Source organism: Phyllosticta capitalensis (genome assembly GCF_038381095.1).
Source record: "Phyllosticta capitalensis strain CBS 128856 chromosome Unknown BKA78scaffold_1, whole genome shotgun sequence".
Taxonomy (NCBI): Eukaryota; Fungi; Ascomycota; class Dothideomycetes; order Botryosphaeriales; family Phyllostictaceae; genus Phyllosticta; species Phyllosticta capitalensis.
Window position 1 is genome coordinate 3,569,981 of NW_027117439.1, and position 27,598 is coordinate 3,597,578.

The 27,598-nt window shown below is 55.6% G+C and overlaps 11 protein-coding genes across 11 annotated transcripts; 5 read left to right on the forward strand and 6 right to left on the reverse strand.

Annotated features, from left to right (window-relative positions):
- Positions 1 to 1,153: 1,153 nt before the first annotated feature.
- Positions 1,154 to 1,651, reverse strand: BKA78DRAFT_291863 (uncharacterized protein; the record flags this gene model as incomplete). The annotated part of the gene is made up of 1 exon (XM_066885968.1): positions 1,154 to 1,651. The coding sequence occupies one exon, from the start codon at positions 1,649 to 1,651 to the stop codon at positions 1,154 to 1,156; it is 498 nt and encodes a 165-aa protein (XP_066749974.1).
- Positions 1,652 to 2,509: 858 nt separating this feature from the next.
- Positions 2,510 to 3,654, reverse strand: BKA78DRAFT_22103 (uncharacterized protein). The gene is made up of 2 exons (XM_066883672.1): positions 2,718 to 3,654; positions 2,510 to 2,657 (listed from the first exon to the last, which is right to left on the reverse strand). Exons 1-2 carry the CDS (start codon positions 3,362 to 3,364, stop codon positions 2,651 to 2,653), a joined length of 654 nt encoding a protein of 217 aa, XP_066749975.1. The 5' UTR covers positions 3,365 to 3,654; the 3' UTR covers positions 2,510 to 2,650.
- A 999-nt stretch (positions 3,655 to 4,653) lies between these two features.
- On the forward strand, positions 4,654 to 5,445 carry BKA78DRAFT_291865 (uncharacterized protein; the record flags this gene model as incomplete). Its single annotated transcript, XM_066885969.1, has 3 exons — positions 4,654 to 4,731; positions 4,797 to 5,335; positions 5,391 to 5,445. The coding sequence occupies 3 exons, from the start codon at positions 4,654 to 4,656 to the stop codon at positions 5,443 to 5,445; spliced, it is 672 nt and encodes a 223-aa protein (XP_066749976.1).
- A 408-nt stretch (positions 5,446 to 5,853) lies between these two features.
- Positions 5,854 to 9,304, forward strand: BKA78DRAFT_303917 (uncharacterized protein). Its single transcript, XM_066887580.1, has one exon. The coding sequence runs from the start codon at positions 6,005 to 6,007 to the stop codon at positions 8,867 to 8,869; it is 2,865 nt and encodes a 954-aa protein (XP_066749977.1). The 5' UTR covers positions 5,854 to 6,004; the 3' UTR covers positions 8,870 to 9,304.
- A 217-nt stretch (positions 9,305 to 9,521) lies between these two features.
- On the forward strand, positions 9,522 to 10,656 carry BKA78DRAFT_303918 (uncharacterized protein). The gene is made up of 3 exons (XM_066887581.1): positions 9,522 to 10,026; positions 10,191 to 10,473; positions 10,634 to 10,656. Exons 1-2 carry the CDS (start codon positions 9,825 to 9,827, stop codon positions 10,325 to 10,327), a joined length of 339 nt encoding a protein of 112 aa, XP_066749978.1. The 5' UTR covers positions 9,522 to 9,824; the 3' UTR covers positions 10,328 to 10,473; positions 10,634 to 10,656.
- Positions 10,657 to 11,750: 1,094 nt separating this feature from the next.
- On the reverse strand, positions 11,751 to 12,654 carry BKA78DRAFT_291868 (uncharacterized protein; the record flags this gene model as incomplete). The annotated part of the gene is made up of 2 exons (XM_066885970.1): positions 11,751 to 12,459; positions 12,578 to 12,654. The coding sequence occupies 2 exons, from the start codon at positions 12,652 to 12,654 to the stop codon at positions 11,751 to 11,753; spliced, it is 786 nt and encodes a 261-aa protein (XP_066749979.1).
- Positions 12,655 to 12,826: 172 nt separating this feature from the next.
- BKA78DRAFT_303925 (uncharacterized protein) lies at positions 12,827 to 14,052 on the reverse strand. The gene has a single exon (XM_066887582.1). The coding sequence runs from the start codon at positions 13,861 to 13,863 to the stop codon at positions 12,985 to 12,987; it is 879 nt and encodes a 292-aa protein (XP_066749980.1). The 5' UTR covers positions 13,864 to 14,052; the 3' UTR covers positions 12,827 to 12,984.
- Positions 14,053 to 17,020: 2,968 nt separating this feature from the next.
- BKA78DRAFT_349224 (uncharacterized protein) lies at positions 17,021 to 18,771 on the forward strand (the record flags this gene model as incomplete). Its single annotated transcript, XM_066890770.1, has 4 exons — positions 17,021 to 17,299; positions 17,359 to 17,466; positions 17,527 to 17,915; positions 17,994 to 18,771. The coding sequence occupies 4 exons, from the start codon at positions 17,021 to 17,023 to the stop codon at positions 18,769 to 18,771; spliced, it is 1,554 nt and encodes a 517-aa protein (XP_066749981.1).
- A 699-nt stretch (positions 18,772 to 19,470) lies between these two features.
- BKA78DRAFT_22211 (vacuolar sorting protein 39 domain 2-domain-containing protein) lies at positions 19,471 to 23,291 on the reverse strand. Its single transcript, XM_066883673.1, has 5 exons — positions 23,087 to 23,291; positions 21,513 to 23,036; positions 20,583 to 21,467; positions 20,428 to 20,536; positions 19,471 to 20,375 (listed from the first exon to the last, which is right to left on the reverse strand). The coding sequence occupies exons 1-5, from the start codon at positions 23,166 to 23,168 to the stop codon at positions 19,640 to 19,642; spliced, it is 3,336 nt and encodes a 1,111-aa protein (XP_066749982.1). The 5' UTR covers positions 23,169 to 23,291; the 3' UTR covers positions 19,471 to 19,639.
- Positions 23,292 to 25,042: 1,751 nt separating this feature from the next.
- Positions 25,043 to 25,666, forward strand: BKA78DRAFT_349226 (Glyoxalase/Bleomycin resistance protein/Dihydroxybiphenyl dioxygenase; the record flags this gene model as incomplete). The annotated part of the gene is made up of 1 exon (XM_066890771.1): positions 25,043 to 25,666. One exon carries the CDS (start codon positions 25,043 to 25,045, stop codon positions 25,664 to 25,666), a length of 624 nt encoding a protein of 207 aa, XP_066749983.1.
- Positions 25,667 to 25,825: 159 nt separating this feature from the next.
- On the reverse strand, positions 25,826 to 27,466 carry BKA78DRAFT_349227 (uncharacterized protein; the record flags this gene model as incomplete). Its single annotated transcript, XM_066890772.1, has 3 exons — positions 25,826 to 25,936; positions 25,986 to 26,330; positions 26,384 to 27,466. 3 exons carry the CDS (start codon positions 27,464 to 27,466, stop codon positions 25,826 to 25,828), a joined length of 1,539 nt encoding a protein of 512 aa, XP_066749984.1.
- Between the last annotated feature and the right edge of the window lie 132 nt (positions 27,467 to 27,598).

The following is a 27,598-nucleotide window of genomic DNA, read 5'->3' on the forward strand; positions in this document are numbered from 1 at the left end:
GAGCGAAGGAAAAATGCGAAAGAAATGAGGAAAAGAGAAAGAATATTCAAACGTCATGAGGACATCAACGGGGCATTTCCGACAACAACAACCAAAACTTTACTTTCTTTCCGGCTTTCCTTCCTTGAATCCACGGGCCTTCCGAAAACAAAATCAATGTTCCGCGTCCGACGGACCGCTGCTTTCGCCCCTCTGCGGCTCGTGTAACGACGGCGGATCGAAGGAGAAGCGTGCGTGATCGACGAAGATTTCGGGGTTGCTCGAACTTGGCCCTGGCCGCCGCGCGAGAGAAGAAGAAAAAAAAAGAAAGGCAGAAAGACAGGCGTCGAGCAGCCAAGGAGTAGTCAGGAAGCCAAGCCAGTCAGTTGGATAAGGTAGAGGGTGTGTGTGTGTTGTCAGGCAAGGAGGTGGGAGCTACTGCCAGTCAGACAAGACAGGAAAACGAGCCAACCACCAAACTGATGCTGATGCTGAGATGCTGGTTGCGTGGATTAGGAGCTACTGCAAGTCAGACGAAGAAGGTGGAAGTAGGCAGGCAGCAGTGGAAACAGGCAGCCCGACCGACACAGACAGACAGACAGACAGCAACTCCAAAAAAACGCGCAACAGCAAGCAGCAAAAGAGATTGGACTGGCTCGTTAACATGACGTGGCAGATAGACAGTAGCAGAAACACCTCCTGCCTGACAGACAGCAACCCACAGACAACCGACTGGCTAAAGGCCGACTAGTTGCTGGTGCTGGCTGACTGGCCGAGTCGCTTTTTTCTGGTTTCTTTTTTTTCTTGACTCGCGTAGAGAAGGGGGTGGGAACAAGTAATATTTCCGCTTCGCTCGCTCGCTCGTGCTTTGGCTGATACCTTTCGATCACGCACTACAGAGGAGCACATAGCTGGTTATTCTCTGGATGACGACGGGAAAAACAGATCAGCCTAACGGCTGTAAAGAAAGACATTATGGCTCGCGCGCGAATAATCTCTTCGTTCTCGTTCTTTTTTCTTTTCGTCTCTTTCTACTCGCTGCAAAAGACCGCAAGAGAAGGGAGGTGGTGCGTCAATCGAGGATGACAACGACGAACGACGAACGAGGTGCGAAAAGCGCAGGAAGAGGGGGTAGGGAACAGGCAGGGGGTGGGGAGGGGGGGGAAAGCAAAACTTACAAGAGACTGAGGGTCAAATCACCCCTGATACTAGCCTTGAGCTCAATCTCGACGTCGAGATTGGCCTCGAGCTTGAGCTTGAGGCCGTCGGTGTCATCGAGGGAGCTCTTCTGCTGCTGGGGGTCCATGCGGTAGGGCTGGTTGGGGTTGGTGCCGCGCATGGGAATCTCGCCGCGCATGGCGCGGGCGTGGGTGACGGGCCCGTCCATGGACGTGCTGTCGGGGCCGATGCGCTCAAACATTCGCTGCTCGTGCAGCTCGCCGTTGGCGTCGGCCTCCTCGAGCGCCTCGAGGCTGTTGGTCTTCATGTATTTGCCCTCGGCCATCATCTTTTGGATGCGTTGGCGCCGCGCCCGCCGCGACGCTGACCGCGACCGGTTCGATTGCAGCCCTTGCTCGCGTCGTTGTTGCTTGTATGCGGCTTCTGCTTTTTCTTGCTGCATCATGGTGCGCTGGGCCGGCACCTCGCGGTGGTCGCTCTCCGAGTCGGACATGGTGGCGAGTGGTGGTGGTGGATTGGGTGATGGGAGAGTTGTTTGTTGAAAAAAGGTTGACGGAGAACGGTTGGATGTGGTACGACTTTTGGGGGGTATTTCCTCTCTGAAAGAAGAAACGGGAAAAGAGAAGACAGGCGAGAGTAGTAGTAGTAGGGACGAGTGGCGGCGGTGGAAGGGGTCCAAGGTAGGTCGGAGCAAAGAGAGGAAGAAAGCGGAGAGAATGCAGTGTGGTGAGACGCGGGAGCACACAGGCAGAAGAGAGAAGAGAGGGAAAGACAGAAAGCAAGGCTAACCAACACTTGGAAGTGACAGGGAGAGGGACAGGGTCATGGAGTTCATGACGGCGGTCTGGCCAGACGTGCAGACCTTCACGTCAGGAGGCAACTTGAACTTGGTATAGACGGATTGCATGCTGCAACTTGCTCCCACCCGGCCGTTTCGAGCGTGACGTCAATGGTGGCTACAGGAAGCGGGCATCCTGGTCATGCTGGGTCAATTTGATTCAGGCGTCCCCGATGCAAAAGCGGCCGGTGACGAAAGCGACCAGCATCGTGGCCGGGGCTTGCCAGCCATCGCCCCGCAGCACTTCGAGAAGCAGAGCCAGGGTTCCTCAAATCGCGGCGCATCCGCTTGTCCAACCTCGACATGGCTTACACGCAGTCACACTGCAGCTACTCATCATCACAAGAGACGGAGCGTATTTTGGTCGTGTTAACATACACCAGTGCGATACCAGCCATCCAACGCGTCCCGTGCCGTGCGCCTTCCAAAGAAAAATCGTCCCATGTCTGACGTGCAATCGTGACTTGACGCTCCTCCATGCCCGGAAAATTAGAAGCTACGGAGAAAAGCGAGCAAAAAAAGAAAAAAGAAGCCAAAAAATTGGTAAGAAAAAGAGACGAAAACGACATGCATCCAATCTGCAAGCTACCGGCGCTGCTACCCGTCCCGTCCTGTCCAACGCGTCGCTCGCGTACATCCATACGCCGCATTTCCTTAGTTCCTAAACTCCTGTCAGCAAATGATCGAGTGATCGGTGCGTCGAGGGTTTGGCGCTACTTACAGCAATCCAAGCGTAAGATCACCGTGGATCTTTGCCTTGAGCTGTACTTCGATATCCAAGTTGAGCTCAAGGCGCAGCCGCAGCTGCTCGCCTTTGCCGTCGTCGCCGCCGTCCTCTTCCTTCTTGCCGCCGCCCGTAAGACCGCCCAATGTCTGGCCGACCGTGTTGCCAACTTGGTTGACGGCGTTGCCTGCCGTGTTTTGCACAGCACCCGTGGCGCCGTTGACGAGCTCTCCGCCGGGCAGACCTTCGGAAATGCCGTCGAGCGGACCTCCGCCCTGCTTGGTCTTTTGCCTCTGGCGCTGGCGGTTGCGACGTCCTCCGGTGGCAGACACATCAGACCGCGCAACCGACTCGGTGTCGCTGTCGGGGACGTTTCTGCGGCCACGTCCGCGAGACTGGCGGCGCCGTGATTGCTGGCGAGGCTCCGGAATTGGGTCGTCGTCTTTGTCGCCGTCATCAGATTCGGGCGACTCTTCAGGCGTGGGTTGTTGCTGAGGCTCGGGCTGCTTCTTACCCAGCTTCTGCGGCTTCTTTCTCTCGGCCGTCTTGCTCGATGCCTGGCCTCCAATCGAACCGGAGCCAGAGGCTTGAGCCTGTCCTTGAGCGCCAGCAGAGGCTTGGGTCTCTTCAGTCTTGTCCGCCATGGTGGTTGGTGTCTAGTCTTGGTCGAGGTTTTTTTGATGTAAAGACTTTTGGTTCAAGTGACTTGTGATTTTTGGAGAGGATGTGAGGAGGAAGTGTAGAGTTTGGAAAGGGTAGACTCGAGGTAGGTACAGGAGATTGAGAAAAGGAAATGGACGGGGGCTGCCGAGAGGAAAAGATGCTTGGTGCTTCAGCAGGTTTGCTGGTCATGGTCATTGAGACCCCTGCAGGACAGAGACTGGAGGGCATTGGAGCCTCTGACGCAAGACAGCAGGAGAGGCAGGGTTGGTGCCCTGCACGGCGAACGGTGGGGAGAAGGTCTCGATCTCGCACGTCTAGGCCGAATCCTCCGCAGCGCCGTGCTACCACCACTCCCCGGGCTGGGCTGATGCTGCTGCGGGAATCCGTGCACTGTTCCAAGTTTTTGGCAGACGGCGGAGCGTCATGCGCAACGTCTGTTGGTGTCTTTTCGGCTAGTTATGATTCAATTTCGGAGGCAGGGTGCGCGTCTCAGCCTAGTGGAGACAGAGACTACTCGATCGATTCGAGTATGATATCAATGGCAGCTGCATCTATGCAGAAATGACGAGAGCCTTCTGCCAAACGGGTAGGCCAAGCGGTAGGACTGCGGATCCCTGTTGTCCTTCGTCCCTCGTTCCTCGCCAGCGGGCGGGAGGGAGCTCCCACGGGAGGGGGGCCGGGAAGACGGCGCTAGCAAACATGTTCATGTCACTGGTGCTGCCTGAGGGTTGCACATCTGGTGGCAAAGCGAGTTGATCGCTGTCATCAGAGATGTGTGTTCTGACTTGACGTTTGGTGTGCAACGGCCACAGCGACACCAATGCCGACGGTGCAAAGGGGCTGGGAACACTGCGCATGACCTCGGTGTTCCTCCCGTTTTTGCAGCTGCTGTCATCCCGCGCTCAAAGTTCGACGCCGGCGCGCTGGTGCTTGTCTGAGGACGCGAGTTCACGGGATCTGTGTCTCTCGTCCGGGAGATCGCTCGGATCTTGGTCCCTGCGAAGTTTGATCAAAGTTGCGAAGGACGAGCCTCCCTGGCTTGGTATCGACGAATTCGAGCATTGAAGAGCATTGCAACAAGATGAAAGCTCTGCAGTGGTGAGAGCAAATAGCAGTTGAAGATCTAAAGTCAGACGCGCTGGATGGCCACGACTTTTGCTCCAGGCTAGCACCTCGGCCCTCCGACAGCGGCTACCTGCCTCTGCCAGCTCATCGACGTGAAGCGACAGCGAGCTCTCTCCAGGCTTCAGCATCCCCGCTCACCACCGCCATGGCCGACTCGCAGTCGCAGGATGCTGCCGCCAAGCAGCGTGTTCTCTCACATATGAACGCTGACCATCATGACTCGGTATGCCACCCTCAAAACTGACTGACCCGTTCCGGAATGGGTGTGGCTGAACACATAGCCTCAAGGTTTGCCGTTATCTTGAGTATTTCTGCGGCGTCTCGTCCTTCAAGGCCCGAAATGCTCGCCTTGCAGACATGTCCTTGGAGTCGATGACCATTGCGACGTCTGGCAAGCACCACATCATCCCGCTTGATCCGCCCATGAAGTCATGGCGCGAAGCCCGCGAGCGACTGGTCAAGATGGACAAGGACGCGGTTATTGGCCTTGGACGAAGCGACGTCAGCGTCAAAAAGTACACGCGACCTCGCGGACTGCACGCATTCGTCTTTACCGTCTGCCTGCTGTCTTTCATTCTCGTGTCGAGGCGCGCCAACGCATTGCCGGGATCATTCATTTACGACAACGTGTTGGGCCATGCGCCGGGCTTTGCCGCATTTGTGGCTACGATGCAGCCAATCGTGCTCTGGTTTTTGGTGGTTTGTCATGGCGTCGAGTGTTTTATACTGGCGCGCAAGCTGAAAAAGTACAACGTGCCGTTCCTCGGCGGCGTCTGGTGGCAGTGGATGGCTTCGTGTGTGATTGAGGGTTTCGGCACGCTGCAGAGGTAAGACGCGGGCGCAAGGAAACTTTGACAATTTGGCGCTGATTTGAAGATGCAGGGTCGAGGCGCTGGCTCGCGAGGAGCGGCTTGCAAAAGAAAAGGCAAAGCACTGACAAGACAAAGTTGCTTAAAAAAGAAAAGCAAAATAATGTAAAGACAGCATCTTCTTCAGCCGGAGATCGCCTCTGCAGGGCTGAAGATCCACCTGGCCCCTTTTAGTGCGGTGGACATGATGGGCGCGGCGTGGAGCTGATGTGCGACGCGGTGGCGGATCTCTGGGGGATGGACCATGTCAAGTTGTTGACAGTTGGGTTGACAGGCGACAGGGAGTTGTCAAGAGGACCGAGACGGGCTGTCATTATTATTATTGTTGTTGTTCTTCAAAGCCAGGCACCCGGCACCAACCAAACCCACGCGCGGGGCACCCCGAGCAGCTGGCGCCAATCATCATCGCCGCCCTCATTTGCGAGCCAGTCTCAGATCCAATAATTGCAGGAACCGTTCCTGGTGAAATAACGAACATCCCGGCCCGGCACCCTCCACCTTTCTGCGCGACGCGTTTCCCCAACCTACCACACATCTACCCACCCGCTCCCGCTCCCGCTTTTGTAAACATTTCTTCCTCTCTTCAACAACAGCTCTCAATGCGCAGTTGATCCTTCTTCCTCCGCAATGACCTCACGTCCCCCCAGCGCCCTGTCCCTCTCGGCACCCGTTCTCGACCGCAGGAAAGTCGGCGACGCTCCCTCACCTTCGCCCACGCGCGATCGTCGCCGAAATGTCAGCGCCTTCGACGCTGCATGGCCCATTTCGCCTTCGGCCACCCTCAAAGCTTTTACCGAGGGCGTCGACTCGTCCACCAGCGCCCCCAACGACCAAACCCTCCTCGCTTCGCTGTCCAACGCCTCTGCTACGGAAAAGGACCTTGGTGTGCGAGTTGCCTCGGCTACTCACAAGATCAAGGCCTGGTGCGCCGAATTGGAACAATGGAATTGGCCGGAAACGTTTGAGGAGCCACCTCGGCAACTGGACCGCATCGCGGAGGAATGCCCAGGGTCCGAGGGTGTTCGCGTCGCGTACTGGGGCTCATTGCCTGCTACGCGTGTTCAAGAATATGGAGAACGGCTCGACCAAATCAAGGACGAATTGGATGACCTCAACATGGATGAGCTCAAGGGATACATTCTCGACATGTACCCCATGGATCGCTGGCAATCGGCGCCCAACGATGGAAAGAAACGCGCCGAATTACATTTGCTAGACGACTTCTCTTACGTCGTGACCCACACGATGCTTCAGGCTCTCCCGTGTTTATCCTACCTTAATCAGCTGTCGCGCACGTGGACGATGAGAGTTGCCGTCTTGCGCGACGTTCCAAAATTTTTGGGTGGTTTGAAGGAGGCTAAAAAAGCGCTGCGCCTAGGCTGGGACTCCCTCATTCCACCAAAGGAGTTGGAGCCCTCGCAAAAGGCCCTGGCCGAGTGGAAGGAAGCTGCCCAGACGATACGTGGCGTGTTGGAGACACAAGTAAGAAGTCTAGGGCAGAAGCTTGACCGGATGCTGGATGCTCTCGAGGACATGAACGACACGCTCCCAGACGACTGGATAGACGATTTCGAAGGACTTGAGGCCGATTACGGAAAATGGTGTTCCGAAGCTCAACGCCGAATTTTCGAAGCCGACATGCTCATGTCTCGACCGGCGGAGAAGTTGACGCGCCCAACGTCGGCTCGCGGTGCTGACCAACCCGTACCGTTTGGAGGATCCCGATTGACGAGTCCAAGAGACAGCCGGTTTTTGTCACCTGAAGACAGTCCCTTCACCTTGTTGTCTGAAACATCAAACGATTCACCCAACCTTTCGGAGCGGGCCGCGGAACCTTCACCGGGTATCAACAGGTCCACTACCACTTTTGGATTCGATTCGCCTTCAAAACACGACCGGGGTCACCAACGCAACCGGTCGAGCTCGGTCCCTCAGTTGCACATCTCACCTTTCAAACTTGCCCCCAAAATCCGACTCGAAACTATCGAAGGAACTCCGACCAAATCCGGCTCTCGCGCCTTTACATTGCATCCCGAGGATATCGACAGCGATGAATTCGAAGAGTCTGGAGATAGCGCGGGGAGCTCAATGGCCAAGGAAACCGACGCGGCTCAAGATCGCAGGGCCGTGAGTCTTGCAGAGCCTCTTCTCAAAAACATGGAGAGCAGTGGTTTCCAGGAGGATGACAAGTCCTCTACACCATTGACTCCACTCTCGCCGGAATTCGGACGGAATCAGGCCAAGAATGAGCCTTTCGAGGGTTCTGATGGAATGGCGGGGGAAAATGCTGGAAGGAAAGCCGAGACTGTGACGTCCTCAGACGCGGGTGATGATGTTCTGTCGGCTGGCACTACACCAGAACGTGATCTTCGGGGTAGCCATCGCTCCATTGGTTCGCTGCGATCGACTTCTAGCGTTGGTACTCCTGACGACTCTCCGTCCGTTCGTGTTCTCCCAGGACGGAAGACTAGAACTCGACCACCTTTGAATGCTGCGATGATGAAACGGCGCGAAAAGGGCCGCCAATCTTCTGGCATGTCGGGCGGCGTCGACTCAGATGATGACTCCCGGGTCTTTGAGAGAGGCTCGTTGTCTCCCACTGAATCTTCGTTCCGCCTTGCTCGGAAGAACCAACACCGGAGACAATCAAGTGCCACGCAGGACTTGGAGGCTCAGATTCGCAGAATCATTACCTCGGTGCATGCCCCGATTCATCTCTCCTCTGGTGGAGACAACTCGCCCACAGACTGGGCATCCAGATCGACTCGTACTTTTTCAGCATCTCGCGCTGGTTCTCGTCCTCCTTCGTCACTCCGCATTTCTCGTAAACCAAGTACTCCAGCGATGATCTTGTCTCCTGTCAAATCTGACCACGGTTCTGGCCCCCGGACATTCCAGCAGCGAGATTCGGGCATCAAGCTCTACCACCTCATCCAACCAGGCCAGGACAAGCCAATCAAGCTGTTCGTGCGCCGTGTTGGACCCAATGGCGAAAGGGTAATGGTCCGCGTTGGAGGTGGATGGGCCGACCTGGGAGAATACCTGCGACAATATGTTGAGCATCACAGCCGACGCGTCGTCTCTGACAGCAAGTTTGAGATTCTTGGAGTAGAGCACACGCCCGAGGGCGTCAGGCCGACCAGTTCGCACAGTAATACTGGGTCCAACTCCAAATCCAAGTTCCTCGGTACCCCTGCAACCGGCAACAGCAACGCCTCAGCATCCAGATCTCGACCTGGTAGCGCCATGTCAAGCTATAGCTCTAGGGGAAGAGAGGATTTTGGAAACTCCGTCAGTTCGCAAAGGTCCTGGGCTGGATCTGAAGTCGGTCTCGCAGGCCCCACCGCGAAGAAGCACGACTTGTCCGAAGAGAAGCTTGAGTGGATCGAAGGCATGATGAACCAGGCCAGAATGCTGCACATGGACGACGAGCCAAAACAGGCTCCCACAAAGAAGATGTACGTGAAGCATGCAGACAAGCATGGTCACTGAGCGGGTACAACAAACCCGTTTCCCCATTTTGTTCTTTTCATTTCTCTTTTTCGGCCCCGCATAGGCCTGGAGTTATTTTTGGGATTGTCTGGCATCAAGAGATATCCACATGGTGTATAGAGACGGGATTGGAATAACCGCGCAAAGGAGCAGAGGGCAGTCTTGGCTTGACAGAAGGAGCGGGGTGGTTTGAGGCTTTCCGGGACGGGCAACGGTGACGTGCAGGCATAGGTAACTGACTGACGCTTCGACTTGTGATACCCTCTCATGAAGGACGACTCTTCGGATCGGGCATCAGATGCGGGCACTGTATAGCCCCAGGGACGGCGTTTTTTCAAAACCACTTTCTTGCTTCGCTGCTCGAATTCTTGGCTTAGTTGGAGCTTTCAAAAGAATTACTTTTTAAGGTGGTTGCAATCAACACTTACTTTCAAAGTCACTCCATTGCTGTATGCGCGGTGAAAAGGAACATACTCATTCAAGGCAATTGGAATTGAAAGGGTTTCGTACACGTTGCGGCGGTCTGCTCTCTCCACGTCCACTGTGCACCCAAGCGAACCAAGTGCCTCAGGCGACAGCTCTCAGACCGCTCCCCCTGCGCACAGACGAGGCTCGTGGCAGCGGGCCGACTCACCGCTGTCCGTTTTGGTCCATAACGTCAACCACAGGCCAGGGCAGTATCCAACACACTGACCTCCGCCAAAACACCAAGTCAGTGCTTGCGCGCCGCCCAGTCACCACTTTCAATCCAGCGACGAACGCTCCCTCGACCCACGCACCGTCTACCACCAGTGGTCATGGACTGGCCTTGAAAACGCGTCTCCATTCGAATCTTCTTCTTCCCGCCAAACGCCTCTCTGTCCTTGCGCCACCAAGCAAACCGATCAAGACCGCCTCACCACACACGACAACGACCGACCGACCAGATTCTTCCCGACTCGCTCGCCAACCAGCAATGGAAAACCTCTCCATCCACGACCCTTCGCCCGCCGCGGGCGCCTCGCCCCAGCCGCCTCCCCAGCAGATGCCCGGTGCGCCGCCGCAACAGCAGCAACAGCAGCAGCAAGGTCCGCCGGGCCCACCGCCGCCAATGGCCGTGCCGCAGCTGCCGCCGCAAATGTTCACCACGGCCGCGCAGCTGTTGGACTTGACAGACAGTCAGTGAGACCCGGGAACAGCCCAATAGGCAAGGCGAGAGTGGGAGCTGCAGGAGCTTGCCAGCACACGGCTCAATGCCGCAAGGCGACTGCTCTCGCTCTTCTTTGAGTGTCGACGCCGACAATGCGGGATAGCAGCGGGCTGACGAACGTGTGTGATGCAGAGAAGCTGATGGTGTCGCTGCGCGACGGGCGCAAGTTGATTGGCGTCTTGAGGAGTTGGGATCAATTCGGTAGGGCTTCCACACCGGCCTGGCGGTTCGCGAAGACAGACATACGCGGGGCATGTATGAGGTGTTGATTGAATCGTTGCTGACGCGCTGGCCCCCAGCAAATCTCGTCCTCCAGGACACGGTCGAGCGCATCTACGTGCAGAACCTGTACGCCGACATCAACCGCGGCATCTTTCTCGTGCGCGGCGAGAACGTCCTGCTGCTTGGAGAAATCGTACGTGTACCTTATCTTCGGCATCTACCCACATTGGTCTCGCCCAAATCAATCCAATCACGCAAGTCTAGATAGAGCCTTGCAGGACCCCCGACAAAAAGAGAAACGGGCATACCACAAGGATGAGCCTCAGCTAACCACCCCACGCACGGCCAAACAGGACCTCGACAAAGACGACTACATCCCCGAACCGTTCGAGCCCGCGCCCATCGAAAAGGTGTTTGCGCTGCAGAAGCAGGAGCAGGACGACCGCAAGAAGCGCGACAAGCGGCGCCGCGCCAAGCTGCAGACCCACGGCTTCGAGGGCGAGCAGAGCGGCGAGGCGCTCTTTTAGACGCGCCGACCCAACCAAACAAAAAAGATAAAAGCGATTGTAGATTGGGTGCGTGGCCGTGTCTTTTGCGATACATGGGAGTGTCTACGGTGTTGGGGTGACTTAGACCGACATTCATCGTGGGCAGATGGGCGAAAGGAAGGGAAGAGAGACCGATACCCGACATCAGTCGGTCTCATCATCATTTGTGGCGGCAGCGACATTACGCTAACCACCGCGACACCCGATAACAAAGCAAAAAAAAAGGACACAAGAGAGACGAAACAAGGGCAAGGAAGGCAGAATCAACCAGCCAGTCAGTGCGAGGCTCTCGCAGAAGACAACTAGCGAGCGGTCCGCAACTACAAAGGACGAATTGGCAGAGAGCAGGAGGAGCATCATCATCATCATCAGAGACCATCTTCGGACAGGCAGGGGTTTCCAATGAAAACAACATGCGAGAAGGGAATTGAATCGAGCACGCAGAATATTGTGAAATGCGGCTCTTTTCGGAGGACGGGAGGGGGGGTATGGATGGATGGATGGTAAAGAGAGATTGTGGCGGGTGTGGTTGTCGAGACTCGAGAATCGGACAGGCATTTCTTTACTGCTTACCTACATACCATTGAAGGCCCTGCTGTTGTTTTGATGCTGTAGTGGATGATGGTGCAAAAGCTGGATATGTACGCGGCCACACTGTTGACGACACTTGGTTGAAGTGGCTGAAAGTTCAATGTGGGCTTTGCGGTGCAATGTGTATACTGTACGGTTGATTGTGAGCTGCTTGCTCGCGAGCAAGGCTTTGGGTATCTTGGTTTTCCCTATCCATTCGTCCATCCGTCTACATGTATCCATCCCTTCGACGTTCGCCTTGCCGCACGATGGAATCTGTTCATGGATGGCTCTCAGTGTCCTCTCTTCCCTATCAACCACCATAACCTTGGCTCCATCCAACTCTCCCCCCTCACATGACCACGTGCCCATCATCTCCACGTCCCTCCCCCGGCGCCTCCGCCTCTCCCCGCCGTATCAGCGCAACCAACTCCACAAACTCGCGCACGCCCTCGCCCACCTCGCCCTCCCACGCCCGCATCCGCTGCACCTGCTTCGCCGCGCTGCGGTCCGCCACCTCCTGCTTCCACTGCCCGCCGCGGTAGCCACCTCCTCCTCCCCTGCTGTCCCCCCGCCCGCGACCCCGTCCTCCCCTGCTGCGGCCGCCGCGGCCGCCGCGCCGGTTGTAGTGGTGTTGGGAGTGTGAGTGTGAATCGGTGGTGGGAGCGTCCGGATCCGGTTCGCGCGTTGACGCGTAGATGCGCGCGAGGCGCGGGCGCAGGGACGGGTAGCGCGTGAAGAGCGAGGAGAGGGCCGGGTGCGTGAGGAGGGGTGCGTAGGGTGATGAGTGGGAGGACGGCGAGGTGGTTGGGTTTGGATTTGTTGGCGTTGAAGCTTCGCCTGCGACGGTGGTCGGTTGTGCTTGTGCTGGCGTTGTTGTTGCTGCTGGTGGCAGGCCGGCGGAGAGGTGGTGGTCTGCAGCGGGAGGATTTGCTGACGGGTTGGCAGCAACAGTAGTGGACGTAGAAGACGTGGACGTGGACGCAAACGGCGCCGAGGCGGTGGAGGCTGGGTCGCCGTGCGTCGAGGATTTGTGCGTCTTGTAGCAGGCGAGGGAACAGCTGCAGCAGCGAGCGCCGTGCCGCGCGGGCAGGGCAGTCAAGTCAGTCTACTACTGCGGCCGACGATTTGTGGTGTTTGTTGCCCGCGGTGTAGTGCGGTGCTCGGGATACTACTCACTATCGCAGCTCACATGATGGACACTTGTATTTGGGAGGCTGGTCGGCGCAGACGCCGCAGGATTGCGAGGGCGCCATGGTCGTGGTGGTGTGGTGGATGGTGGTAGTAGAGGTGTCGGAGATAGCATGGAGTTTGGAACTTTTTTGCCTGTGTGGCTGAGTCGGCCAGCCGCCGGTTGTGGCGCATGGGACGAACCGATCCACCGGTTGCATTGTCCTCCTTCACATGTTCACGACACCGAAACTTCCTCGTCTACAACACTGCCTGCAGATTTGGAATTTGCTCCCAGCATCGACATTAGCATTGAACATGCACTCTCTTCTCACAGTATCTCGCGTCGCCAGTGAGACACCACTCGAGACGTTGAAAACAGTCCATTTCTCTATTCTTTTTGCTCACGACGCGTCTCACAGCGCGACGTAGACCCTCGTCATCATCTGCTTGGCTGGGTAAAACGGATTGACCTTCCTCCCCCGCTCGTCAATCTCTTCGTACATGGTCGTGCTGAACCTGGCCACCACCCGGCCCTTGAAGGGTGCCGGCGGGTTGCTCCACGCCTTGGTCACGGCGTCGTGGGAGCATTCTATCTGGATGCCGCGAAACCCCTTTGCTGCTGCCACCTTCATGACGCATTGAGACAGCGTCCTCATCAAGCCTTGCGCCTCGTACTCGACCCGCGTGGCCGTCGCCGCGCGGAATAGCACCTGCTTTGGCCCTGTTGCCTTCCACGACCGCGGATCTCGCCGATCCAGCAGCTCGAGCTCCTGGTACATGAGCGCGTACGGCGGCAGTATGTCGACGAGCGGCTTCATCCTGTGCTTGTCCAGCGGGTTTATGCTGTCGTAAGAGATGGCGACGGAGACGAGCGGAAAGTCCATTTGCTCCAGCAGGTCCACCCCGTCTGCCTCGACGTCTCGCTCGTCCCAGTATAGCCGTCCGCCTGAGGGTATCGAGTCGGCGTTTTTGAATGTGTACAGTTTGTCGAAGACGCCGTATGAGAAGCCGGACGAGATGCCGTGGCGGCACAAGTAGTCGAAGGCCCGGAAAAGTGCGTAGGTCCGTTTTGTTTTTCTTCCTGGGAATATTACCGGCCATACAGGTGAGTGGAACATGTTGCTATGGGCAACGATTGCTTTGGCCCAGTCCAAGTGCTCAGGACCGAGCTTTCTGATTTCGTAACGAGAATGGAGAGACATGATGGCGGCAGCGGCGTACAGGTAGGTAGGTGGGAGAGAGGAAGAGTGGTTTGGAAATGTTGCGAGAGGTGTGTATTCAATTCGAGACATGCGACTAGGCACTACTTAAACGCACCCAGGCGCTAACTTGCGATGTTGATCAGTAACTTACCCTTCACCGGTGCGTCCGAAATGCCGTTCCCACGACTGGCCTGCTTGGACAACTCCAGCTAGGCAACTGCGGCAGAGGCTCCGACAAAACGTTACTAAACGGGGCAGTGCCTGAAATGACAGCAGCCCAGAGTGGCCTCACCGGCCAGCCGGCGCCCCCTATCACCGCTACCCATCACATGAATTAAGCATAATTCTATGGTAGTCAATGCTTATTGCTCATTGTTGGCCAGAGACTTTTGCATCATTTCCTATACGCGAAAAAGACTTCCTCCGCACACATGCTAATCGTCTTGCCTCGCGACCCACGCTGCTGTTGTCCATCCGCCGCCAGTCGAAGGAACCAACTTGAAACAAGTCGACTTTTCACTACTGATTGGCGCAAGACGCTGCCACTCCAAACAGATCGGCAGAGCCGCTTGGCTGGACTGCTGTCTGCTGTCTGTTACCGCGCTTCAATGGAAACTCTGCTCGCCTTCTGATAGCTCTGGTTGCTTGCATTGCGTCCAACCAGCCCAGCCTTTGGTCTGAAACTCGTTGACGCGCTCGCACCGCTGGCCAGCTCGTTCCCAAAGGCCTCGCATTCTGAACCGACTTTCACAAGCATCTCGCACATTGAGTAGCCAAACGCTTGCTCGGCCGCTACTAAGACATCTCGTCCATCCAGCTGTCTTCAATGGTCAGCTCCTCCCACGTCTCCAACCAAACCGAACGCGTCATGACGCCGATCGCCCAGTTCAGCCGCACCAGGGCCTATGGAAGAAAACAGATTCCCCGTCTCAAACCCACTCCGAAGGAACCCCCTCATCATCGCAGCCGTGGCAACGTGGTCCGGTCCAGTCCAGACCTGTCGCCTCAGGCCAAAACATCTTGGCGAGAGCTGCCGGGCTGTGCCTGCCTGCCGTAGCGCGGGAGCCTCTGCTGAGCCCCGTGAGCTAGGCACAGCTCTTTGCGATTGTCGACGGTCGAGATTCGTCGTTTTTTCTGACTGAGTGGTAGGCGCGGATGCGTTGTTTGGTCTGGAGTCTTGCTGGAGGTATCTAAGGTACCGAGGCTGAAATTGCCCCTTGGTCGCGCCAATTATGCTCTACAGACAAGCTTAACTGTGATCAATACAGCAGCAAACTAGCTCTGGGCTTGCGTCCATACTCGTGCAATTTGGTGGCTCGTGTTAGCTATTGCTAAAACTCGATCCAGCGATTTGACCATCAACTGTATCGAACCACTGGGGTAAGTAGGGTCGGTGTCATTTCTTTTGCGCAGCAACAGAGGAATAGTCTACCAGTCCGGCATGGATATATCAAACGTCTTGGGGATTTTAGTCGCATTTCCCCAATACTTCGATACCAAATGTTTTGGTACACTTAGGAAGCATTCGAGCACTTATGCAGGGACAACTTACATTCAACAAGCCGCGGTCGACATACAGTACATACCCTTTCATCAACCGCTGCTCTTGCATCGCGGCAATACTTGCTCAGCCTTGTGGACGGAGAATTCCATAGGACACAGGCACTGGTAGTTTCGCCGACCCGAGTTGGAAAATGAAACTTCTCAGCTGAGGAACTTCACAGCGCAAAGGCTCTCAAACTTCGAAGGGTTGACCGCACGGAGCAGTCAAGCGCTTGCGTCCAAGAGAACTTGGAAGCAAATCGTAATCGACCTCTCGCATCGCTTCCGACGGCGTTGACCATCCAGGGGATATCACACCCCAGCTCAGGATCTTCAAAATACCGGAGCTTGCCGGCCTTTGCCTTGACGCTCCTGCAAGGGACCACGAGCCGACTCAAATCCAAACAAGGTTGCGGTAGGATACACAATGTCCTGTGCAGCGGCATCAGCTTCGACGCCGAACCCCATATCCCTGCAGGGACTGGAGAGCTGCTGGTCTGTTCGCGAATCTTGATCCTGAGTTTATTGAGCTTGCGCGTCAACCAAAACCAGACACGCGATTGCAAAGACATCTTCAGATCGTGTGATCAGCGGGTGCAGCAGTCCATCCGCTAACTGCTGAATTCATACCCTCGGACGCGCGGAAGTTTTTCCAGAACCGAAGCGCTGAGGTTTCATCTCCCAAACACGCGACGTTGACGCGGTCCCTCTGCAATGGCTGATTTGGTGAGCTTTAACCGCTGCTAGTTTTCTCTTCTTTCTCCCGCGCACCGCTCTTTCGCAGCGTTCCGCAAAAGTCGATTGGATGGACGTCGGACACTCTATCTTCAAACGCGGTGTTCTTTCCTGGAGCGAATCCCCTCCCGCGCATCAGTTGATACGCGTGGGGACCTCGTCGCATCCCACATTCAATCTGTATGGCCGCTGGGATGAAGCCTGAATGACCATGTTCGTCAGAGGTGCTTTTCAGGGATCGCCAACTCGGATGGGAGCTCGTCAGGTCGGGCCCGCAGCCCCTGTCGCCGTCAATCACCACGTCGTCCAGTCGCACGTTGTTGTGTTTGTGAGGAGGATGCTCCGTCATTTAAAAGAGTTGCTGCAGTGGAGAATTGCGACTCATCCCGGAGAAGATCCTTGCAACTGCTCGCAGTTGCAGTGGAAAACAGGGAGTCTACGTGTGCCCACAGTAACCTCATTTACAAACCTTAAGAGCACGACAGACGCCTCTCCCGGGTATTGCTACGGCCAAGATTACCGCTTTTTCGCGATGATGTCGTTGGAAGGGCAGACGACTCCTACTGGTCCAGATACAAAGGTTATCGCTTACGGCCACAAGCGAGGAGATCGGGGATGCGGATCATGATGGTCCAAGAGGCGGACCGACAGGCCACGGCCGCAACACTCAACTTGGCATACCTCAAGGCCCGGATGGTGATATGGACCGCCAGGCGAGGGCAGAAACCTGACGCCAAATAGCTGATATCCCGGCATGGCAACCAATGGCGCAGCTCAAGGCGTGCAAATCAGGTTGAATTGCTGGCCTGACGTAGCATGGCTTTAAAAGAAGCCACTGCATGCGCGCGGGGAGGACGGTTGGCACATCCCAAGCTTCAGAAAAGCTTAAAATGAGTCGCCATCACCGCTTACTAAGAAGAAGAAGCAGCAGCAGCAGCACCGGAAGTCGAGTCCCAGTCGTCCAAGGAGCATGGCGGAGAGCCAGTTCTGCCTCTCTGCGTTCCTCGAGCGGGAGCAGAGACAAACCCTCTTCTCCAGTGGTGGCCATCGAATCCGCAGCATGACGGAATTGAGCACCAAGTTCCCCAAGCCAAACTATGTGGATCCGCCCAGTAAAGCCGGCCTGTTGACGGGCGTCGAGACGCCGTTTGCCATTCTCATGACGGCGGCGGTCATAGCTCGCTTTTACTGCCGAGGCGCCCTCAGGCAGGTCCTCACTTGGGATGACTGGCTCATCTTGCCGGCGTGGGTAAGTCTAGACCCAAGTCTACGCGTCGAGATGCTGACATCGAGTCTTCGTATCGTCAGGCTTGCTTCATAGTCATCTTTTGCATTTCCAATTACGCCGCCCACCATTTGGGGACGGCGCGGCATCTGTGGGACTTTTATCCACCGTACTTACAAAAAGCATTAAACGTAAAGAATGACCAGCGACAACTCCAACACCGTTTGTGGAAAGCTGATGATAATCCCTAGATCAACCTCGTCTTCGAAATATGTTATCCAATTGGCGTCACCTTGACCAAGGTGTCGGTGTGCGCAAATTACATCAGACTATTCCCGCTCCAAAAAGCCAACATGCTCTTCTGCAAACTCGCCATAGCATTCTCGGTGGCTTGGGGAATCGCGACCTTGATCCCGCAAGTCCACCAGTTTGTCAAGTGTCCGCCGGCAAGCGGAACGTCGTCCGGCGTCAAGATCCACCGGTCATGCATCAACCAAAAGGCCTTTCTTCTGGCCACGGCCAGCCTCAATACAGCCTCTGACTTTGTCATATTCCTGTGGCCGATCCGCTTTCTCTGGGGCATGAAGCTGCCGCGAGACAAACGGCTAGGCTTAATAGCGCTCTTCAGCTTTGGCCTGACGTAAGTGATGCCCGTGCCTGCTCGCAAGACCTGCCTCGCAGCAGTCCGTCAATCGGCTCACGCGTGTCCAACATTTAGGGTTTGCCTGGCTGGCCTGATTCGAATGTGGTACTACACGGTGTACTTCAAGAGCACCGATCCATACTGGGACGGCGTATGGAACTACATCCTCGTCGCCATCGAGACGAACCTCGGCGTCGCATGCGCGTGCCTCCCGTGCATCAAACCCGTCCTCGTCAAGCTGTTCCCGTTCGCCTTCCACCGATCAACAATACGGTCAGAAGAGACGCCGGAGCGCGGAGGAGGAGGAGCAACAGGAAGAGGTACGCACCGGACGCACCACACGGCGCCGTCGACAAAGAAGGGGATTGGGGTACCACCGCTGTTCCGGCACCTGTCCATCTCATGGGGTACGACGCTCAACTCCACGCTCTCGCACTCGTCGCCCTCGCACACTTCGGGCACGGGTGGCAGCGGCACGTTGAACCAGCGCAGCACTAACAAGACGGTTGATTCCGGCGAGCTTCGCAGCGGCGCCGATAGATCCGAAGGCGAAACTACCATTCTGATGGACGACTTCTTGGTCTCGGGCGCCGCTGACCACCACGCCGTCACGAACCCCGAATCTGAAGACGCCATCTCTTCCCACCATAACCCCCACCACAGCCTCGGCAACGACTCGCATCTGCGCCTGACGCACACAATCGACGACGCTTCTTCGTTGCCCGAGATGCCCGCGAGAGCGCTCACGCCCGGCGAGGACAGGGCCTTTTATGACGGTATGGACAGTGTGAATGCGCGCATGAGAGAGGCCTGGTACCAACATGTGCCCGCAGTGGTTCGATACGGCGTGTGAAGATTCCACCAAAGAAACTGCGAGCAAAAGAAAGGACAAATACTTTCCGCCGGCGGCATCCTTTCCCCAACAGCGGTATGTGGACGGAGTAAACAACAAAAGGGGCGCCCAAAGCTGACGAGCAACAAAAGCACTACACCGCATCACATCACACGAAGTGTTGGATCGTCGGTCGGTCTATCTGGTCTCGTCTACTGCGAATTGTGTATTTTGGCATTTTGGCCGTCTTTCCATTTGGACCGGGCATCATCATTTTTTTCTTCTCATTTCCCCTTATTCGTCTATTAGATACCCCCTGCCAAGCTTTCTCGATTGAGTTGGATTGGTGGAGCCCCGAGGGCTGCTTGTTGGTCTATTGTTCGTTGATTTGGTCATCATCATGAAGAAACACGGAGTGTTGAGGGACATTGCCGGAGGCGAGTTGTAATTGTATCACTACTGTATCTAATCCTCATGCTTCTTCGCGGCTTTTCTTCGTCCCTCAACGGACGGAAGGCGATCAGACAGGCGCGAGGCTTAGTAGTCAAAGTTCATGACGCTCAAACGAGAGCGGTTGCAAGGACTTGGGAAAAATTCCGTGTCGGGAGGAGAGCACGCGTAGCTCTTGGGATCGAAAGCGCTCAGGGACAAAAAGAAAAGTCTTCAAATATTGCGGGGAGCGTTCACGCTGTTAAAACATAGCTTCCACGGTCGTTCGCATTTCAACAAGCCTCGTGCGTTGTCTTAGGTCAAACATGTCAAATGAACATTAATACTACAACACATGCGGCATCGCAGAATGGGTATTTCAAAGCAGCACTCCATCCCTGCCACCCCTTTCCTCTCCCTTCCCTTTCCCAAAAGCCAACAAGCACATCAATCTCCTCTATCATCCAGCCCACGTGTCCCACCTCTGCACGCCGACCTTGGGCTCCGGACTCGTCGGCGTCGGACTCTTGCCGCGCCTTAGCGCCGCCATGCCAGCACCCAGCCCCGTCCAGCCATCCGGACTGGCACTACTGGCCACACCGGCGGCGGCCCTCGCAGTGCCCCAACTCGAAGCCTGCGGGCTGCCGACGGCCTGCATGCCTCGCGTGAAGCAGCCGTAGTGCACGACGACGTCATCGGGGTAGACGCGAATGGCAGATCCGCCGAATCGCTTGCCACAGACGCTGCAGTGGCGGTCCTCGCCGACGACGACGCGGCGGTTGCGGCCGCCAACGCGATCGACGGAGCCGGCGCCGAGGAGCAGGTCTTTCTCGACCGAGAGCTTCTCGACGGCGCGGAGCTGCGCAACGATGCGCTCAGAGTTGCGAACGGTGTTGGCGCTGCGCATACGGCCGCGGAAGTAGGATTCTAGGTCCGCGATTGGCAGGGTGGGCGGAATGAGGTCGAGAGTGGAAGATGCGGGGAGGCGGGCGCCGTGTTTGGAAAGAAGCGATAGGGCGGGTTCGAAGTTGGGAGTGTGCGGTGGCGGCGGTGTGAGGTAAAGGGAGAGGAGCGTGTGGTAAATGGATGGCTCGGCGTCTTCCGGGTCTTGGTGGAGGAAAGCGTTTGATTTTGTGGAGGCTCGTCGAGTTTTTGTCGCTGTCGTGGCACTTGAGAGATAGACTTGGTTACAGTAGCTACAATCTCATCAGTTGACGTCAATCTGAGGCATAGGTTCATGGGTCTTACTCTTCCGCCTTCTCGTAATCCTTGATCTGGAAGACGTAAATTTGCAAGGCCTGCTTGTGTTGGCCCATCTTGCTCAACACAATGGCTCGAGCCTCGAAGAAGTGAGGTTCTATATGCTGTCAGAAACTGTCATAAAATATCGTCGAGCCACATACCATCTTGGGGCAGTGCCCGGAACACTCGGGCTTTGTTGTACTGATTGCTGCTCCTCAGGAAGGATTCAACCTTCTCTTGCCATTTCCGGTAATACTCTTCCGCATTAGACCCATCTGGTTCCTTGCGCTTCAAATGATCAAGGTATTCGTCGATAAGCATCGAATGGAAGTCCGGCGTCTGATCATTGAGCTCGTAGATGATATGTTCAAGATATCTGATTGCAAGGTCGTGGTCGATCTTTGAAAGGAACTGCAGGACACGGTCTCGAGGAAGCGTTTCGGCATTCTCAGTGTCGGCGAGAAAGATCTCCATCCCATTCTCAGGGTCTTCTCGGATGGGCCATTCGGCGTATTCGAGGATGAGGTCAATCAGGTCAGGTGGGAGTTGTTGCAGGTATAATATGGTCCTCTCTGGTCCCTGGAGCGCGACCGGCGCTTCTTCTTCTGCCTCCCCTTTTCCGAACTTTTGCAAGATTTCGAGAGCTTCATGATGCATCTTCTTGCCATGGAGAAAGTCGATCAAGTCCGTATATCTTCCACTCTCGTAAAGTTTCTCTCTTACTACACTGGGTTCGCAAAAGTTGTCCAGTCGGAAGAGAGGCCCTGCCATGCCAGGACGGGCAAACATGTAGGCGCGGAACAAGGTGGTGTCGGTGACCCGGGCAACTTTGTGCAAGCGCCCTGCCCAGTCAATCTCCTCCTTAGGATCTTCTGGGAGAAGAATGAAGGGAGCAAAAGGTGGCCTGTAATCTTCCGGCTGCTCTTCCTTGGGAGGAAGAGGTGTCTTGAGGGTTCCATCGTAATTGATGAATTTTTGAAGCTGTGCCCGAGTCTGGGCGAGGAAGCCAAAGAGGGCCGTGACCGCCAACGTGAGGTCTTTGCCTTCTACCATGTGTTAGCCGGAACTTGCAAAAATCAAGCGGATCTTACGCAAAGGTTTGTCTTGACCATCAGCATGACGATCGTGCACCTTCTTGCCTCTGACACTGGCAACGTCGCTATCGATCTTTACGGATCGAACAGAAGCAGTGTCAGAGTCCTTCTTTTGCTCAGGCACCAGTCTTCCGAACATGGCTCTTGTGAGAGAATTGGCGTTGGTAGCGTTCTTTTCAGCGGCTGCAGTTTCCTCATCTGTCTTTCCTCCTTCTTCATCGCTCTCGGCTTCACTCTCACTCTCTTCGATCGCAGAAAATTCTCCAGCAATCAGCTTAGGATAGAGCGCAATGACCTTTTCTGGAGGAGCAACAGCATCGGAAAACAGATCCATGGCATCCCGATATCGCCGTTGCTCAAAAAGATTCCGAGCCTTGCGGATCTGAACATCCCTGATTCGACCTTGCTTGTCCTTGAGGAGCGTGTCTTCGAGCATATTCAACAAGCTGACTGCTTCATCGAAGCGGTTCTGAGCTACGAGCGCGTCAATCTGGGCTTCGTAATGCAAAGCCCCCATCCGCCAGACGCAACGGTCGCTTGCCACCAAGAAACCCTTTCCAGCATGTGCCAAACTGATGTTTGGCTGAGGAACATGCATGAAACTGGCATTGGGAATATGCACGATTTGAAGGAGGTTCAATGTATCGGGGTTTCGGACTTCGAGTGCGCCTTTCGACGGATGCTGAAGGGCCAGCATGTACGGATAGGAATATCCTATCGCTTCTGGGGCTGAGGTCCACGGAATCTGGCGCTTGTCCAAGGCCTTTCCATCAGTGTCAATGAACAGACTGTTGACGTCCTTGGCAAGCAGCATTTCCCCGTCACCAAGCTTGGTAGCCATCGGCTTGGGCACCCAGCTACCCATCCCCATGTATCCCATGCCTGAGGATCCGACGGCTCCAAAACGAGCTCCTTGCTGGCCGTTGGCGTCGCTGAGCGCTCCAGGCTTGACAATATCCGCAACCTCTTCGCTCTCAATATCCACCATGACGAATCCGGGGTCCATTCCAGCCACAATCTTTGTTCCAGTCGCCCATGATAGCGACTTAACTGCGGCTATCAATGTGAGTTCCGCAGTCTCATTGGAGAGCTCCATGTCCTGCCATGACCAGAGTATGATTCTTCTCTTGACAGCGACCGCAAGACGGGACACGATGGAAGGAATGCCAGTCTCCGGATCCTTGACGATGTTGGAGATTACAGCGAAGCATGTTGCGCCCTTGGTCTTCTCCAGCCGCTCTTGCAGTTCGTATGTTTGTAGGTCGTGGATCGAGACGTAATTGTCGCTCAGAGAGACGAGAATATTCGCTTCCTTGATGATGGCAAGCTGTTGGACCGGTCTGCGCGAGAATTTCTCAACCTCTCGCAAAAGATCTGCCGGTCGTTGCTTGGGTTTGGCGGCGGCATCGTCAGCGTCTTCGGTGGCCTCTGTTGAGGAACTCGGCTCGGGTTCTTCGTAGTATTCGTTGATGCGATAGATGCGTAAGACTCCTGTGTTGAGCCCTACGAGTAATCTGTCACCTAGCAATCAATCAGCAATCAATTCCGAATGGACGACGCTCGCGAATTACCATATGCGAGGATTGACTCGATGCGCGACTTGTCCCGCTGCTTGAGCTCGACAATGGGTCGAGCTGTGAAGGCGGACAGCATTGTCCCACCTTCAGATTCGAGGAGCCTGCCAGCTCAGTCCATAAGAGGAGGGGAAGTTTGTCTGGAGTCAACTTCAAGAGACCAAACAGCGCATCGACAAAAGAGGTCCAGGGTAGGGTAGCTTGGAGCTGGTGATCGGTCTTGGAGATGCCGGCTGTTGCACGTGCACGTCATTGTCCTGTGGTCCGTGCGCCAGCTCCTCTCCTTCTCACACTCCCACCGGCCGACCTGCACGCCGGTCACCCAACTACCTACACTTGGCCCCAACGTCTGCGCATTGGAGCAGTCAGCACGCGCTTAAAGACTGCGAACTCGAAGTTCATGGTCGACTTGTCGCTTCAACTCGCTCAAAAGCCATGCCCATGGAGCAGCCACAGTTGTTTATGCAACAACTTGCCAGGGAGCATTGGCCCCAGCCTACAGAAGTGTGGAAGCGCAACAGTGCAACTCAACCGTTTTGACAGGGTTGAGATGGCTACACTATGCTCCCGATCAACATACAATCTCAACAAGCCCTTGGTGTCGACAAGTCCCGCATGCCGACAGGTCGCTACATCAAACGAAGAAAACCAATACTGAATCTTCTGGGTGTCCGTCCCGTTGAAGAGCCATTAATTGCTTCCCTAGCAGGCTTTTACGCGGCGCGGAATACAGATCACATTGACTCCTGAGCCATTACTGATTCAAATCATGTGTGGTTAGCCGCTTTGCAACAACTCGACCCAAGCTGCTTCCTGGCCTGGAGTTGCAAGCTCACTCTTTCCTTTCTAGTATCATTGAATGACGCGCAGGTTCCGAAACACGGTCCATCATATTTCGCTGCATTCTTCTCCCCCTTTCTCTTCTCGGAAATTTTAGCTTGCTGACCCCTGGAGTTTCCATTCCTGCTATTCCCACCAAAGTCAAATCCGCCTCAGCCTTACCAAATCCGCCAGCTGAGAATCAGGTCCATGCCCAATCGACGATGTAAACAAAAATGCTACGTTCGAAGTTGTTTGGCTGATAGCCGCTCTGGTCAAGGGTCAGCAGAGGATAAAAGCAAGGTGATGTAAAAAGACCTCCTACGTTTGAAGTTCGAGTCAACAGTGATTCTTCTTTGAGCTGCCTGCCTTGCTCCTTTTTTATCTAATGCGAGTCGTCTATCTTGACTCTCTCGCCTACTTTCTTCCATCGCCACTCAATCACAGTCTCTCAACGAATCTTGGAGAGACGGTATTTCAGGAGATGCCTGATCATCCGGGCTTCTGGTACCGCACAACCTTCAGTGGTTGACAAAAGAATTGACCGCCAAATGCATAACTGCTTGCTGGTCTCGCAGCTACCGGTCCAGGAATCAAATGGCCAAGTCCTTGAAACACGAAGTATGCTCCCTGTGGCCTTGGAGTACGGACAACAAGTCTCTCGTAACCCCGTCACGCAAAGTCAAGACACCGAGGCCGATGAAGCCGGCCCTCGGACCAGCCCACCGCGAGGGCGCGAACAGTTCGTCAGCTAGCTTCAACCGGCTATCGACATCATAGCGCAAGGCTACACAGGAAAGAGTTTGGGTATGCTTCGCTCCATGCAGCTAGCCGTCCCTAGCGCATGGCGATCAGCCTAGTTGCATGGCAGCGGCGAAGAACTCTGACACTTTTGCTTCACGAGCCATTTTCCCCGCACTCCTTCTCGCTCACAAGTTGGTAAGCACGCGAGTGCAAGTCCGACGAGCACCACGGCCGAGTTCCGCGTACTGGAAAGACGGAATTCGGAGCAATTGAGTCCCAGTATATGATATAAACAGCTGTTTCCGGCAAACGACAGTCACGATTCAATTACTCAATTTCTTCATCAAACCCTTGTCTGCGACACCTACACATCCAACAGTCAGCTCAAAAATGTCTACCACCGAAGCAATGACAACATCGACGATTACCACCAAAACTCTCGCGTCCTCTACAACGACGCCAGCGATCCCGCCCCCTTCGTTCCTCGCACATGTGGTGCTCCAAACCTCAACGGCCAACTTTGACGCCATGGTCCACTTCTACACGACCATGCTCTCGGCACAGCACACATACACGACGCCCACAGCTGCCTTTATGACGTACGACGAAGAACACCACCGATTGGCCATTCTGGCCTCTCCCGACGTCCAACCAAAGGACCCCAAAACGGCAGGGTTGCGGCATATTGCCTTTAGCTACGACACACTGGCGGACCTGGTCGCCGGGTACAAGGGCCGCAAGGCTGCCGGGTTTGAGCCTGTTTGGTGTGTCGACCATGGCATCTCGACCAGCATGTATTACGAGGATCCGGATGGAAACCGTCTCGAATGTCAGGTCGACAATATGAGCAAGGAGGAGGCCATACGCTACATGGCGAGCGAGACTTTCACCAAGAATCCGCTTGGTGTTGATTACCAGCCTGAAGAGTTGGTCAAGAGGTTTGAAAGCGGCGAGGAGTGGGTGGGTTTTCTGAAGAGGGCGCAAGAGGAGAGAGGTTTCGGTGAACACAAGTAAACGACGCAGAAGCGGGTCGCTCCCATCCCCCGTCTGCAACAAGCAGCTGCTGCATCGATTCTGCTGTCGCTCTTTTCAACTCCAAATTCGGAGCTTATTTCGACATTGAATTCAACTTTCGCAACACGGATAGTATCTACAGGAGTAAATCAGGAGTCATCAAGCAGTCTTTCCCGCCTCCTTCTGTCCTTGAATCTTGTCCAACTCCGCCTGCGTCTTTGCCATGTCCTCCTCGGACGGCATATTCACAATCATGAGATACATGACATCCTGCGTCAGGGTCAGTAACGGTCTCCCAACACTCCAGGCAACAACTCACTTGTCTCAATGCCTTCTTGACGGATCCAATAAGGCCAACACGTCTGGGAGGCGGCCTACGCGCACGCGATCCCGAAGCCGCCCTGCTCCTCCCGACAGGTCTTCCGTTTGCAGCCGGACGCGGCGCCGGGCTGGTACTCTTCGTAGTCTGGGTCTCTCCAGTGCGCTCAGCCTTCCTCTTGTTGTACAAGTCGATGCCCCTGGTGATCAGACCGCGGTGTTGGTAACGCCCGCCCGATATCAGGGTGATGAGGCCGCCCTGGTAGGCAGGGTGCGTGGGGTCGCTGATGGACGACGCGAATTGCGGGTCCTTGGCCAGAAGCGTCGAGTCGGGGTTTTCTTGCAACTGTTTTTTTATGATAAGTACTCGCAAGAAGGCAACAGAAGAGCGAGACTTACAAACACGGCTTGCGCGCGCCTGTCGTAGTATTCTTGCACAAACTTGGATCCCCTCCTGACCTTGTCCTTGACGTCTTGCGTCTCCTTTGTCTGTCCTTCGGCAGCCTCATCCAGCGCTGGAAACACCAGCTCCGCTGCCTCGGGAAGCTCCGACTCCCCATACGTCTTGCCGCTCGTGAAGCGGAACTTGCGCCCAAGGTCCTTGGTCTTGGACCCTGACGTCTGTCCGTACTTCATGATGGCGGCGTTGATGTCCAGAGGCTGTGCTGAGATTGGTCTATCCGTGTCGCTCTTGAATGTCACAATCATGGCGTAGAGCCCGCGCGGGCGGAAAATGGCTTCATTGGCGCGGTCGAGGAAGTTGTTTGTGCTGTACCGCGTCTGCATGATGGTAGCTGGCACCACAGCAACGTTGATGGCCGTACACACTGCAGCCACTGTGATGTCGGGGACAAAGCCGGCAATGGTGGTCCCGACAAGGATCACATTGAAGATGGGGTGTACCTGACTCTCGCGGTGGAAGGCGGCTAGGAAAGACATGAAAGATGCCTCGTCGATTCCGGCGGAACTCAGGGAAGGCGCGTACGCCCTGACGAAGCCGCGAGCCTTTTCGCGAGGGCGGCGTTGTGGGAGAATTACCGGATACGGAAGTTGCGTCGTACCCGACTGCGCGGATGGTGCAGGGCCCAAATTATCGACAATGGCCTGGATGCGTTTGTTGGAGCTCTTTTGCGCCTCCTCGCTCTCCGCGTACGCAGGAGGTTGCTCCTCTGCCGGCAGCTCCTCCCACACTTCGTCGGCAGCGTCGTCCAGCTCCCAGACCTCATCGTCCTCTTCCACGCGGTCTGGGATGATGATGTTGACCGGCTCGTTTTTCTTGCTGGCTTCCTCGGCTGAAACAGCTTGTCCCGTGGATTTGAGGTGTTCGGCTTCTTTTTCTGAAATCTCAATGACCTCGCCCGTCTCCTGTGGTCCTCCCGCCAAGGGCGGCGTTGATCCAGCTTCTTTGGAAGCTCTGCGATGGGCCATTGCCTCGGTGGCAAGGCCAACGCCATTGCTAATGAGCTTTACAAGGAGGGGCATTGTTGATTGAAGTTTGTGTGAAGATGAGGGCGCGCGCGAGTCGAGGCAAGAGCTGTCCTTGCCTTGAGTCTCCTTAAATCATGTCGAGCAGAGCTCCTGAGGCGCAAGCTGAGCTCAAGCTGCCAGCTGTTT

Bases quoted from the DNA above. Each gene is read 5' to 3' on its own strand.
- BKA78DRAFT_22103 (XM_066883672.1), bottom strand. From the start codon at position 3,364: ATGGCGGACAAGACTGAAGAGACCCAAGCCTCTGCTGGCGCTCAAGGA.
- BKA78DRAFT_303917 (XM_066887580.1), top strand. From the start codon at position 6,005: ATGACCTCACGTCCCCCCAGCGCCCTGTCCCTCTCGGCACCCGTTCTC.
- BKA78DRAFT_303918 (XM_066887581.1), top strand. From the start codon at position 9,825: ATGGAAAACCTCTCCATCCACGACCCTTCGCCCGCCGCGGGCGCCTCG. The intron at 10,027-10,190 runs GTCAGTGAGACC...TGTGTGATGCAG, and splicing joins GCTGTTGGACTTGACAGACA to AGAAGCTGATGGTGTCGCTG.
- BKA78DRAFT_303925 (XM_066887582.1), bottom strand. From the start codon at position 13,863: ATGTCTCGAATTGAATACACACCTCTCGCAACATTTCCAAACCACTCT.
- BKA78DRAFT_22211 (XM_066883673.1), bottom strand. From the start codon at position 23,168: ATGCTGTCCGCCTTCACAGCTCGACCCATTGTCGAGCTCAAGCAGCGG. The intron at 20,537-20,582 runs GTATGTGGCTCG...GACAGCATATAG, and splicing joins CCGGGCACTGCCCCAAGATG to AACCTCACTTCTTCGAGGCT. The intron at 20,376-20,427 runs GTAAGACCCATG...ATGAGATTGTAG, and splicing joins GATTACGAGAAGGCGGAAGA to CTACTGTAACCAAGTCTATC.